This window comes from Pleurodeles waltl, chromosome 6 (assembly GCF_031143425.1).
Source record: "Pleurodeles waltl isolate 20211129_DDA chromosome 6, aPleWal1.hap1.20221129, whole genome shotgun sequence".
NCBI lineage: Eukaryota > Metazoa > Chordata > Amphibia > Caudata > Salamandridae > Pleurodeles > Pleurodeles waltl.
This window is the reverse complement of record NC_090445.1, coordinates 558,425,489-558,439,950: the sequence shown is the minus strand read 5'-3', so window position 1 is coordinate 558,439,950 and position 14,462 is coordinate 558,425,489. Positions and strand designations below refer to the sequence as shown.

The window sequence follows — 14,462 nt, the reverse complement described above, 5'->3', positions numbered from 1 at the left end:
CACTGCCTGTAAAGACATCTCACCGGCAGGATTGCAGCTTATCCCGGCCCTACTATATGCTGATGATGCAGTGTTGTTAGCACAAATCACAGTGGGATTCCAGCAAAGTTTTAAAACTTATGTTAGCTTTATGAAGAATTAGGATCTGAGTACCAGCTATAACAAATTTCACACAATGGCTGTGGACTCTAAAAGTAAGGGGCATAGAAGATGTACCATGGAGGAATGTGATCTTATCAGAGTGAACTTTTTGTATCTAGGGGTCCTGTTAGCTGAGAAAAGATATTTGAGCCCTTTGGAGAGAGCTAAACTGAACTCACTGGCTAGAGTGGCTGCATCTGTATTTGACTTTACTTGTCATTTGGGAATGAAGCCAGTTAAGGCTTTGATTAAAATCTATCAGTTCAGATGTATTTCCATGGCAAGTTATGTAGGTGATATCTGGGGTTACAAGGAGGATAGGGAAGTACAAGTATTTGAAAAGAAATTTAGGAGGTGCTTATTATGCGTTCCCCAATCCAAGGTCTCCTACATTGTGCATGAAAAACGTGGGACGGGTTATATTTAAGATCTTTTAGCATTGCAACCTTTGCTCAGATGGGTTTCGATATGGCTAAATCCAGTCTCGGGATTAAATCAAACTAAACTGAAGGATTGCATGTTACACTTGAGCAGGAGGGGAGTATTCCTTGTCTTAATGTATCAAATCCTCATTTCAGAACTGGGACATCCTGATTTATACAGGCTGCCAGAAAGGATTGTCTGTGAGGATTTAGTTTGGGTCAAGAAACATTACGTATATGTAGCTCAGGCCAAGAGAGAAGAGAGGGAGGAGTGTAAACCCTCTGTGTAAGCTTGTATTACTCGGAACTCATGAATGCTTATAGAACCCAATTTTACAGTGGTTACAAATCCTCCTCATTGCTTTATATTAACAAGATTTATATTAAATCTACTGCATTTGGCTTTTGGTCGAGCCTCTGGAGTGGAAAAAAATATAAACCTATGTCCTTACAGTTGTGATTCCTTCTCAGATCAAGATACTATGCATTTTGCAATTTATTTGTATTATAATGCTCATCGACAACAATATAGTTTACCTTTACTGAGAAGGAAACAATTTACACAAGTTAAGCCTGCTGTAACCTTTTTACAGATGCTGCTTCATGAATTTATATGTTTTAATCTGGCAAATTATTTATTTGAGGCAGTGAGACTTAGACAAAAATGAGATCCATAGTCCTAACGATGAGAGGATTAGTGGCGATACATGATGCTCATTTAATGAATTTTAACAGTACCTTTTTATCTTTCTTTATCTGACCATATGTATGTGGGAAATTTATTTTTTAAGATTTTAGGATTGTTTGATTTTTATGATAAATATTATGCTAATTTAGTTTGACTGCTTGTATCATTTATAGTTTTAAGTAACCAAATAAAGAGTATTTGATGATGCCATCACAGCGTGTCATTACTGCACGTGACATTTCACATGGCATCACAGGAAATTATATTACAAGAAGTGACTTAAGACCTTGTACAAATGTTTGGCATGTCTATCATGATACATTCGAGCATATTATTATAATATTTAACAGGTGAGATTTTGCATCTGGGTTGTGCCTTGTATGGCTGCATTCACAATATGCTTAACCATTAATTGAATTGCAGCCTAAGTGGGGGCTACACTCCTTGATCCAGAATAATGAGATCCATAGGAACCAGGAACCTCATCAGCATGACTCTATCCCATTTTGTGGATTCATAATGGCAGAGTATTTAGTTTTCAGCTAACAGGAGAAGAGCAACATTACCTGAAACAAGCAAAAGGCTGAAGGTGTACAGCACCTCTTTTTTTAAATAGGTTTCCCCTGAAACCAATTATCATTTGTAAACAGTCAATGCCAGAACACCCTGGCTATTTAATTACTGCCGCTCTGGTCACCCATTTGACATAAAATATTTTGTCTTTTGGTGCAAGTTTACTTCAGACACCATACAGCAAAAGAAAGTATTCTCACATCATAATTTATGATCCATACTCTGCTGGAAGACCTCCGCCTTACCAGTAACATGTTGGCCCAGAACCATGTGTAGAGTTCAGGTAACACCGTTTGTTGTTCTTTAAGGACTGCTAGAGCAGGCGTATGCATGCATCATGTTTAATTAAAAACCTTTTATATAAGAACGCATTCCTCACGCTGGCTATAGCAGACCTGTGGGGTCACTTTTCAAGAGGACATTTGAAATCTAACCTTAATCTTTCAGGTTTGGGAAACAGTGGTCAAACGAAACATAATAAGCAAGTGCATTGTATGCACCACTATTTTTTTTTGTATACATTTCTTATTCGGGTGGCTTCTAATATTTCCTGAGAGTTACTATTGTTGGAAAGTCGCCTCTTTCTATCATGGTTACCCCCACTTTTGGCCTGTTTGTGAGTGTGTGTCTGTGTGCTTTTACTGTGTCACTTGGGATCCTTCTAGCCAGGACCCCTGTGCTCACAGATAAAAACCTATATGTCGGTGTGTTTTGCCTGTCTCACTGGGATCCTGCTAGCCAGGACCCCAGTGTTCATAGTTTGTGGCCTAATACGTATGTCTGTGTAGTGCCTACTGTGTCACTGAGGTTCTGCTAACCAGAACCTCAGTGCTTATGCTCTCTCTGCTTTTACGTTTATCACTGTAGGCCAGTGACTACACTTACCGATTTCAATTGGCATACTGGACCCCCCTTTAAGTCCCTAGTATATGGTACCTAGGTACCCAGGGCTTTGGGGTTCCAGGAGATCCATATGGGCTGCAGAAGTTCTTTTGCCACCCATAGGGAGCTCAGACAAACCCTTGCACAGGCCTGTCACTGCAGCCTGCGTGAAATAACGCACACGTTATTTCACAGCCATTTTCACTGCACTTAAGTAATTTATAAATCACCTATATGTCTAACCTTCACTTGCTGAAGGTTAGGTGCAAAGTTACTAAGTGTGAGGGCACCCTTGCACTAGCAAAGGTGCCCCAGATAGTTCAGGGCCATTTCCCCGGTCTTTGAGAGTGCGGGGACACCATTACACACATGCACTACATATAGGTCAATACCTATATGTAGCTTCACAATGTAGCCATGTAACATGTCTAAGATCATGGAATTGTCCCCCCCATTCCAAATCTAGTATTGGGGAGCCAATTCCATGCACCCTGGGGGCTCCACCATGGACCCCCAGTACTGCCAAACCAGCTCTCTGAGGCTTGCAGTGCAGCTACAGCTGCTGCCACCTCACAGACAGGGTTCTGCCCTCCTGGGGTCTGGGCAGCCCAGTACCATGAAGGCAGAACAAAGCATTTCCTCTGAGAGCAGGGTGTTACACCCTCTCCCTTTGGAAATAGGTGTTACAGGCTGGGGAGGGGTAGCCTCCCCAACCTCGGGAAATGCTTTGAACGGCACAGATGGTGCCCTCCTTGCATAAGCAAGTCTACACCGGTTCAGGGACCCCCTTCTCCCCTGCTCTGGTGGGAAACTAGACAAAGGAAAGGGGAGTGACCACTCCCCTTTCCTCGCCACCCCAGGGGTGGTGCCTAGAGTGCCTCCAATGTGTCTTAGACTTCAGCCATCTTGCTTTTCAAGGTGTGGGGGCACTCTGGAGGGCTCTGAGTGGCCAGTGCAAGCTGGTGACTTCAGAGACCCCTCCTGATAGGTCCATACCTGATGAGGTAGGCAATCCCTCTCTCTGGGCTAGTTAGGGTCTCTCCTCTGGGTTCTCTTCAGATTCTGCTTGCAAGTTTCCTTCAGGAATCCTCTGCAACAACTTCAGACTCTTCTGACCTCGGATCAACCGCAGCCTGCTCCAAGAAATGCTGTAGCTGCAACAAAGTCTCTACAAGAAACAATTTTCTTCAGCAACCTCAGCTCCAAGTCAGTAACTGCAACAGTTTCCACGGTGTGCACGCTCTTGGGACTCCCTGTCTTCATCCTGCACCAGAAGAACCGAAGAAATCTCCAGTGGAGTGACGGAGTCACTCCCCTGCTCCAAGCAGGCACCTTTCAAGATGACACACAAAAAAAGGGAGCACACTGCCTCACACTCCAGCATGAAATAGCCCCAATGCATTATGGCAAATGCAGTATTTTGATTTAAAGATAGAGACATTTTTCAAAATGTCTTTCAACTTAAGTAGGTGCAGCAAGTGCGTATCTCTGGACACGTGTTTCTGGCTTTCGGCCGTCATCAGCAGAGAGAAAGTATATCTGAAGGGGTTGCTTGAAATGCCGCCGAACGTCTTCACAGGTTTTTGTACCACTCAGTAGGCGAACAGGTGCCTCACCAGAGCTCGTTAGCTCGTAGGCTCACGGGAGCCGTCAATTAGACGCACAAAAAAAGGGAGCACATGGCCTCACACTCCAGCATAAAATAGCCCCAATGCATCATGGCAAATGCAGTCATTTGATTTAAAGATTGAGACATTTTTCAAAAAGTCTTTCACCTTAAGTAGGTGCCGCAAGTGCGTATCTCTGGAAACGTGTTTCTGGCTTCGGCCGTCATCAGTAGAGAGAAAATATATCTGAAGGGGTTGCTTGAAATGCCGCCGAACGTCTTCACAGGTTTTTGTACCACTCAGTAGGCGAACAGGTGCCTCACCAGAGCTTTCAAGATGACGACCGGTACCCTGGGACTCCTAGGACACAGAGGGTGGACATCATCGACATAGACTCCTGAGGTCCTGCTGACGCATTTCAGAGGAGGTAAATTGCCTTCCCCGAGAATGGCGGTACCCCTGTCTACTGTGTCTTCTTCACCTCCTGAGGCCTCTGTGCGCTCTTTGCAAAATTCCTTTGTGCACAGCCTGGCCCAGGTCCCCAGCACTCCATTCTGCAACGTTCAACTCGCTGAGTTGTTCTCCGATGCCGTGGGACCTTCTTTTGTTGTGCTGCATCAACTGCGTTTTGCACCTCCTTTGATCCTGGTTCCTGTGACTCCTGGGGGTGCTGGCTGGCATCCTGAGGGCTCTCTAAAGTGCTGAGAGCCCCCTCTTCTTCATCCTCACACAGAGTTGAGGCCCCCAGGTCCCTCCTGGGTCCATCCAGCGACATTTTGATGAAAAATGCACTTTTGTCGTAGCCAAGGCTTGTTGGCGCCTTCCAACACGAAATCTCATCTGCAACGATCTTCACGCTGTGGGACATCTTTTGCATCACACAGGAACCCGCTGGCATCTTCCTAGGGTGCATTTCTGCAGTCTTCGACTAACCGGGGACTCTTCTTTTGCACCCTCTTCTGTGTTGGCAACGGCTCCTGTCCTTCCTGGAACTTCTTTCGACTTCTGGACTTGGTCCCCTTCCTTTGCAGGTCTTCAGGTCCAATAATCCAGCAGTTGTTCTTTGCAGACTTGGTTGGCTGCTGCAATATCCCAAAAACGAGGTGCAGTGTGTCTTAAGGAAACTTGCAGTACCTTACTCATGCTTTTCTGGGCTCTGGGGTGGGGTAATTTACTTACCTTTACTGTATTCTTACTCTCCCAGCGATTCTGCACACTTGTCTAGGGGGGAATTCGTGATTCACATTCCACTTTTTTAGTATATGGCTTGTGTTGCCCCAGACCTATTTCCTCCCATTGCATTATATAGGATTTCCTACTGTTTGCATTGTTCTGTGTCTATTTACCTGTCTAATTTTGCTGTCTAGTGTATATATTGTGTATAATACTTACCTCCAGAAGGAGTATTGCCTCTAAGATATTTTTGGTACAGTCACCCCAAATAAATACCTTTTATTTTTAGTATCACTGAGTATTGTCTTTACTTGTCTATAAGTACTATGTAACTATAAGTGGTATTGCATGAGCTTTGCATGTCTCCTAGTTCAGCCTAAGCTGCTCTGCTATAGCTACCTTTATCAGCCTAAGCTGCTAGAATGCTACTACTTCACTAATAAGAGATACCTGGACCTGGTATAAGGTGTAAGTACCCAAGGTACCCACTACAAACCAGGCCATCCTCCTACAGCTATCATCTTTAGTTTGTTTAACGTAGCTGGTAAACCATTTCTGTCGCCAAGGCTAAAGCCTTGTGGTCTTTGGGCTGGGCTGGGGAAGACAAGAAAGGAGATAAGGGCTCTCTTTTCTGCAGGTTTCTTAGTGGACAACCAGACTAGAGGATGTTTTTTGCTGTCAAAAAGTTACTACTGGCAGACCTGAGCAACACCTTCTTGGGTGTCTCTGATCTCTCTGTCCCGCAATCTACACTTTCACTCCCTGTACGATCCCCGATCTACTCTCACTTTCTGTAGTCTATTGTTGTTCATTTATCCTCTTGTATTACATTGTATTTCCAGTTAATTGTAAAGCAACATTTTCCCCAAATTGCAAGGTCTGTGTTATATAAATATGTTTAATAAGTAAAAATGGTAGGAGATATAATTTCTGTAATGAGAAAGAAAACCACTGTGAGTATTGGAAAACCAAAGTATTACCTCCTTTTTCCATCTTGTTCTATTCATTGCTATTTTGAGTAATACCTAAGGTGTACCTTACACAGGTCTGATTGACTTGTTTAACATAAATGCATTAAAACAGAACTGAGTATGGTAGAATGCATTGAAAATGCACCAAAAAATAAAAGGTGTGCCGACCTGCTGGTAGAAGCTTGGAGTTAGCATTGTGGAGACTTAGGGCCAGATCTATCAAAGGATTTTACCCATTCTGTGTCTATGGGAAAAAGCTTTAGTACATATGGCCCTTAATCCCCATTTTCTGCCATTGTCTACAGGATCATAGTGTGTATCTAGAACCGATCCAGCACTCACCTTCACACACACAGGTATGGATTTTATCAGAATACTTACTTGTCCATGGGACAGGCTATGTTATAAAACAAAATCCACTTGTCCCTTTGGTACCAATTAGTGCGGCGAAAAATTAAGACAGCGACTTCATTATATTAGAGCTCTGATAATAGCTTCTTTGTTTATGCTAGGGTTCATAATATAGTACGGGTTGAATACTAGCAATTTCCTTCTTTTGCCACCTTTCCAAAGATTATGTACTAGGGCTGGATCAATAGTTCCAGGGATGTAATGCCCTTTTTAAGTCCGTGCAAACCTACTAACTTGCATATTTTAGGGGTTGTCACCAGCTCTTTTCTAATTTTATCCCAAACTGAGAAATGTTTGAAATTTACTCCTGACAAGGACATAAGTAAAACTTCTTCCAGAGTTGGGGAAAAAAAGTGGTTGGAGGAAAGTGAACTTGTAAACGCTCAACAGATATTCGCATGAGCAGACCTACGCATATGTTTTTTTTGTACCAAAATGCAGTTCACAGATATTTTCTAGAAGTATGATTTGCTGGCCTACTTCTGTAAATTGTTGTGAATTCATAAAAGCCATAAATCTGCACAAATACAAGGGCATATACCATGGGTGCACTTTTGTGACTTTCTTTAAGAATTCGGCTCAGTTAGGTCTGACGTTAACCAAGACCTTTTGTTTTTATTAAAATTCTATCGGCTGGCTTCAGCATGAGTAACAGAATTCTGCTCTTTCACAAGGAGCATATTTGCACACAAAGTAGGTTTGTTCAATGCCAGGGAGTGAGGGGCAATGTGTGTTTTTTTAAGACCAAAAATATTTTTTTAGTTTTTCCATAATGGTGTAGACCTAGCAGCTCCCTCAACAATACGTTTTACAAAAATTATGTCAGAACAAGATACGCTTTGACAAACCAAAACCAAAAGGCTGACTACCAATGTCGAACTAGTTTATTTCATAGTAGTTTAACAAAACGTTTTTTTCGTTGTTGAACTTTTTATCTTGAAAACAAAGAATCAAACTTGCTTTCAAGTTTCTTCAAATATTTGCATATGATCAGAGAGCATTATGTTAGCGTTATGTTGCTTGGTGTTGTTAAACTTTGCAAACATGTGTCCAGATTTTTATAATGGAACTCTCAGTAGTGCATTCTAAGCTTACAACATTTCCTTTGAGCGCAGACCTAAATAATAAAGCCTTTGCATTAATGAGCCATAAATACAAGTTTGAACAGCATTAACCCATGGACACAGATATTCCCTTAACTGCAGACAATGTCCTTTCCTGATCCATAATGTGGTACTGTAAACGGGCAGCCAAATGGTTTGTGCTGCAGGGGGTTGGGTCTGCTTGTCCTAAATACAAAATAAACATGAACACCTGTCGTCCTTGACCTCAAATGTGTCCTGGGCATCAGGCTATAGAAGTTCCACACTCGTAGAACCAGTGCTGTTTGTAAAATAGATTAATTGCTGCTGCTTGTGCTACTCTTTTTTTGTGAGAGAAACATTTGCAGTATTAATGCTTATGTTTTGTGTGGAAGTCTCTGCATGTGCTGCGTACATAAGGCAACTGGTGTTTGTGTAAAGGTTTCACTTCTATTACTAGTGTGTCTTATGTAATGCAGTTTGAAGTAATTGTCCCTTTATATAATCTGAATTTGGGTTATTGGTACAATTCATTCCTCTAATTGGATGCATGTTAAAATGGATGAATAATTATTTTGGAATCCAATCATTTGCAGTAATATTTGGTAATCTTCTGTAATCAATGACCTGGTAAACTAATGAGCATATTCTCTTAAATGTTGTGACTACTAAACAAATCCACTTTAATAGAGCAAATTAATTTTATAATTTAATTCAGATCAAATTAATGCCGGATGAGCTATTCTTTTGTAATCTAATACAAAACATACTAGTACAAATAAAATTGACTATTTCTAATATGGTAAACGAATGATAGAAATCTTATTGTTTTTGACAAAGTACTTGGACACCTTTATGTGTTTCTTGCTGCAACCTCTGTAACTATCACTCAGTCACAGAGACATTTCCTTTGTGCCTGAAAACTTATTAAATGTAAGATATATAGGGATCTCACATAAATGTGAATTTTTTTTTTGAGTTTTTGTCGAGAAATGTGGAAAGTCAATTAAAGCCCACTCATTAACAATCTTAAGAAATTACTATAGACCTACTGGTTGACCCAGAAAAGAGGAGCTACAGCATGATGTTTACAAGTATTGAAGAGCAACCTGCCCTCAACGTTGTGGCCCATTAAAAGGGTTGGCGATGCTTTGAGACAGCACATACTGTAGTGTTGCCGGTATTTGTCTCTTTGATATGAGGCAGGACAATATTTTATGTAACATGTTTACATGCAAGAAGCTAACACTACTGATATTTCATACTTCTTTGATCTAAGACAAGGTAAAGAAAACATAATCTGTGTTCTTGTATAAAGGTGTAGTAACCAGAGGATTATAATGACCTGACCTCAAGCAGTCAAATACAGGGTGATGTAAACCGTGTAATCTCCCTTAATCTAATGTATGATACTAGGAAACAATTATACATTTTAATGTGTCAGGAAACCTACTCAGCGTTTGTTTCTCAGCATAATTGTTATAATGATACTTATGTTTGCATATAGTAAAATATTGAATTGTAATATTTCGGTAGAGCTTACTGCCTGTAATGATATCTGTATTTAATCACTGCTCCATCTTGACCACTGACCCCACTTTGTACTTCGCCTAGCTGCACACAGTTACATTGGCGACCACCAGATCCATTTTGATTACAGACTTCATTTTGTACGTAACTGAGCTTTAAACACCATGCAAGAATTTTTCTGTGCACATATTATCCAATGTGTTCTTCGCTCATGTTTTCACTCTGCGTGCTCTGTTGCTGGCAAAGAGATGAAGTGAATTCAAGTTTGCCCTTTGGTGATGAATTTTTAACTTTATTTTCTGCTTTGCATTGTGCATGGATACACTTTTAATCTTCTTATGCGGGCCTTGCAGAGTGCCGTAATAAATGTAATTCTCAGACCAAGTGTCATATTTCATAAATTCCTTTCTGTGTTTGCGTATTTCCTCTTGGTCTGTAGTGAAGCAAAACACTGCCCCTACGTGGCGCATGGAAGCTCTTGCTTACATATGTAGCACACTACACCGTGCAGTGAAAGTGTGTTGTGCTTGTTTTGATCCTCTGTGTTTCCATGCAATGCGTGAGTTCCACCGAGGCGCAGTTATTGCGTAATGGGATGCAGTGCTTAATGGTGTGATGGATAATGAAGTGTGAGAGACAGGTGTGCAGTTTATTCAGTAGGCTGACAGCTGGGAGCATCACTGCAGATCCCTTTATGATATTTCTTATGTTCATAGTCCACTTAGCTAGCTTTGGAATAGAGTTGTGCTTAAACTTTAAAAAAAGTTAGAGATCCTGAGTAGCATAGGTTATAGGGAGAAATGGTAGGGAGGTCTGCTGGGATCGACATTAATATCATACCATATTTGATTGTCATTGTGAGATGTCAAGAAGCGGTTGTATGTAGCTAGCAGGGACCTGCAGAGGTGGACTAAATCAAAATCCTCTGCAGGCATATAAATAGAATAAAATATTATTTCCTAAAAGGTAATTATTTTTTCATAATTTGACTTTATACTAAGACCCTTGTAACACTGTAGAGAGATGTTGAGTCACATAGGATGAACATCTCTACCTGACTGTTTCAGTAAACCACAGGGAGCAGGAACACGTTAACCATGTGAATGAAATTTTGATGGTAAAGTAGACTCTTTTCCATAGAAGGCTCAGTGCAACTGGACTGTGCCCTGTGGTAGTTTCTGTCGCACGTTTTGCCTTTGATCAATCAAGTTCATACCAGCATCGCAAGTGCCTCCTTCACCCCCTCTCTGTCTCTCTTGCAGTACTCAAAAAGACCACAGCACCTTAAAGAGACCTAGGCCTCATGTTGTTCCAGTGCATGGCTTGAACACAACCACTATGGCTCTTGCTTAGAAGGCCCCTCTCATCGATTGCTACATTAGTGGTGGGAGTGTGGCTAGCTCTGTGTGTAACTAGCTTGCTGAGACACAAGTGTACTGCTAATGTGTTTGCTGTAACTGTTAGATGTGTGTGATGGAAACTTGTACTGCCTGTGCTTGCGATATACCTATTGATTTCTATTATGTTAATGTTCTGTATGCTTGAGAAGCCTGCATGGATAATGCGTATTTAGTAGCTTTTCTGACTGTTACTGAAACTTGACAACATTTTCGCTGTACCAAAGTCAAAACAGCTGTTGGCAATACCAATAGGTCTGTCTTTAAGAGAATATTGTATGGTAATGTGAAGTGATAAACAGCATGTGTATTGGTATGGAAGCATAGAATTGTAGAATATTGATGTTGGTTAAAAGTTGCACTTGTCAAGCCAGACCTACCAATCCATGTATGTTTGACTGCCCTCCTTCCATCTGTACTGCTGCCAGAGAAAGACAAACACCATAAATTATCTAGTTATCTAAAACACTTTTACAGCATTACCTCATGTGAGTGCCCCTAAATATTCAAGCCCAGCCACCTGGTTAAGTAAACCAAAACATCACTGCTGATGTAAAGCAAGCGCTTTTTTGTGTGGAAGTAAAACAAACTTCTGCCTGATCAAAACCTGTACTCCTGGCTCCCAACATGTGGGCGGAGCCAAAGCCTGACTCTTGTCTTACCATGTAATTGTGCTGTCAAGTCAGACCATAATGACTGGCATTGTCAGCACTTGGCAATTTAAAAAAAAAATATTATAGTCCACTTCAGTGGTGGCCTTTGTCTGATGGAGCAAGCTTTTGTTGTTTTCTAATAATTTATTTCCATTAATTTCATTTCGTAAGTGCTGAATTCAATTAAGCATCATCTTATACTGTGAATAATGCAGATTTGTTGTCTTATATTCCATAATTAGGCCGCTGCATTGGTGGAAGAAGAAACCAGACGATATCGCCCAACCAAGAATTACCTGAGTTACTTACCAACTCCGGACTACACGGCATTTGAAGTAAAAATATTCAATTCTTTTAAACGTCCAATAGCTTGCATCTTAAAAGATTTGTGCTATATGAAATACACAACCCAGAAACTGTAAAATAAATTGTTTTTGCTTTGCAATGCTTAATTTAGTTGTGCTAGCTGTGGTGTGTCGTGTTGTTAGTCTGTCTTTCCTTGGATGGTGTGGACAGGCATTTTAGTTTGGTTCTTGAAAGTTGCTTATTTACAGGGATTTGTATTTACAGCAGCTAAGCAATGTATTAGAATAGGTGACACTGACTCTATGTGAACATAACATCCTGTCATCCTGTTTTGTAAAGTCTAAGCCTGTTTCTTGGGTGTTTAGAAACGCTTCATCCTGCTTCCAAGAGACTCTGTTAAAAACCCACTCTAAATTGTGGCAGCACAAAATTAGTTTTGCATTAACTTTCCAATTTATAGGTCACCGGTTTTCAAACAAAAGCATCCGATGTCTCAAGTATTTTTAAACCTTTTCATTTTTGTTTTTTATTCCTAATGTATTCAAAAAGTTCGGCTATAACCAACACGTTTTGTTCCTTTTTTTAGAAACTGTCTCATTTTGTTATCAACTACAGCCTTTTAATTTTCAATAAACAAACTTGCCTTCTCCAAAGCAAAAGGTTGTAGTTTCCCGGAAAAACATATTTTGCTCTGAAATATCAGTGTTCTTTTTAAGTATATCTACATTTGGTCCCCAAACATCAGCTTCTCTTTTCTTCAAGTACTTAAGTATACAGCAGCTCCAAATGGACAGCTTCTGCCTCATGTCCCTGTGCAACAAAATCACATGCCAAAGATGGCGTTTTTAATGCCAGTGACTCAGTGCAAACACTGCCCACAATAATGACCAGCACAATGCCGGAGCTACCAGTGCCGGGCTGTATAATGCCAGGAATTTCCACAAAATGTCAATATTGGCCATTATTATGGTAAGGAATTCCACCAATATGCCATGGAAGCCTTTGATTAGGCTAGAAAGCCACAATATGAAACATATGCACACACCTATGCCACAGTCACTATTATGCCATGACCGGACAGCATAATGCCTTGGAAGCCAATGGAAAATTGCAGTTGGACATCAGTATGTCAATCCTTGTGTTTTTCTGCTTATTACCCCCCACTTCATGTTCTATATTTCATTTCTGTAGTGCACGCTTTCGTTTTTGAATGTGTGCTTGTTAGATTCATTAGTGATTGCACATGTATAGTATATAACATTTGCTTTTATAATAGTCTGGAGTACATCAGTTATTCATGTATATGTATTCATATGGTTTATAGCATGTGACTAAATTCAGTAAAGGTACAAAGTGATGAATATATTAATTGCTGCATTTTACATCATTTTGCAAGAGCCCGAGTTTTTTCAGAATAACCAGAAAATGTATTTAAACTTTGTACAGACAATTATTAGGAGAGGGGAATCTCTGACTTCCTGTGAGACTTGTGGGACTTTGTTCATGCAAGCTGTCCTCAGTGAAGGCCCTAGGCTTCTTGGATCCAACCTGGCCTTATTGGCATACCCGGGAACACCATTATTACAATGCTGAGACAGAAAACAACCGTCTGAAATCACAGAACAGGTATCTTGTTCAGCAAAGCTATGTAGGAAAATAATCTACTGTGCTGTACTAGGCTAAAAAGGCTTGCTTTGTGCTCAGTTATCTCTGTTAAAAGACATGGAGTCCTCACCCAAACTAGGTGGCATGCTTCATGATAGGGTTCACACTTAAGCTGGTAAACAGACTCATCCCGAGGTCTTTTTTTGTGAGTGGTTTTGGATATATGTATCCTAAACTGGCCTATGTGAATATTAAAATTATATATTTGGTCGTGCTACCATCTTATTGTTCCCCTGTTAAGCCCTCTAATACATGTTTAAAACAGAAAGGTTGAGGTAAAAGTTAAGCTGTGAAACCTCCCTGATCACTTTGTTCATGGTCGACCTGCTTCTGCCACTGTTGTTTTGCCAAATTGGCAAAGCGCATTCCTCAAGGACCTTCCTAGCTGATCTCCTTTATCCCTGTGGTGTAATTAGTGTGTTGTAATGGTAGTGAAAAGGTAAACCTTTTTGCCAGGATTCAACAGGCTTCTGTGAATCTCCTTAATTAAGGGGCACACCTTAGAAGATTTTGGTGGAGCATTTTCATCCTTCGCAGGAATCAATACCCTTTGAGGTTGATGGATCTTTGGACCCAGCAAAGGGTGTGGTAGAACCACTAACACAAATTCAGATGTAGCTAATTTAGTGACACACCTTGACCAATGTAGCCATGGAAAGAAAACTCCAAATATGAAATTAAGTTAAGAGATTTATTACAAACCCAAGCTCATTCATGTAGACCAGTGGTTCCCAACCTTTTGATTTCTGTGGACCCCCACTTTATTATTAATGGAACCCGGAGACCCCCACTGAATCATTATTGGAATCTGGGGACCCCTCCACTGAGTCATTACTGAAAGCTGGGGACATAATGTGTTAATAATATTTACTTTTCTAAGCAGTTGCGGATGCCCTTAGGAGGCCTTCCGGACCTCCAGGGGTCCCTGATCCCCGGTTGGGAGCCACTGATGGAGACAGTT

At 40.9% G+C, this 14,462-nt stretch overlaps 1 protein-coding gene across 1 annotated transcript in view; it reads left to right on the top strand.

The window, feature by feature from the left end:
* BCAS2 (BCAS2 pre-mRNA processing factor) overlaps window positions 1-14,462 on the top strand; it is a 78,190-nt gene that overhangs the window by 4,831 nt on the left and 58,897 nt on the right. The window contains exon 2 of the mRNA XM_069238732.1: window positions 11,773-11,865. Within this exon, the coding sequence (XP_069094833.1) occupies window positions 11,773-11,865 (93 nt within the window). The remainder of the gene's footprint in view (window positions 1-11,772; window positions 11,866-14,462) is intronic.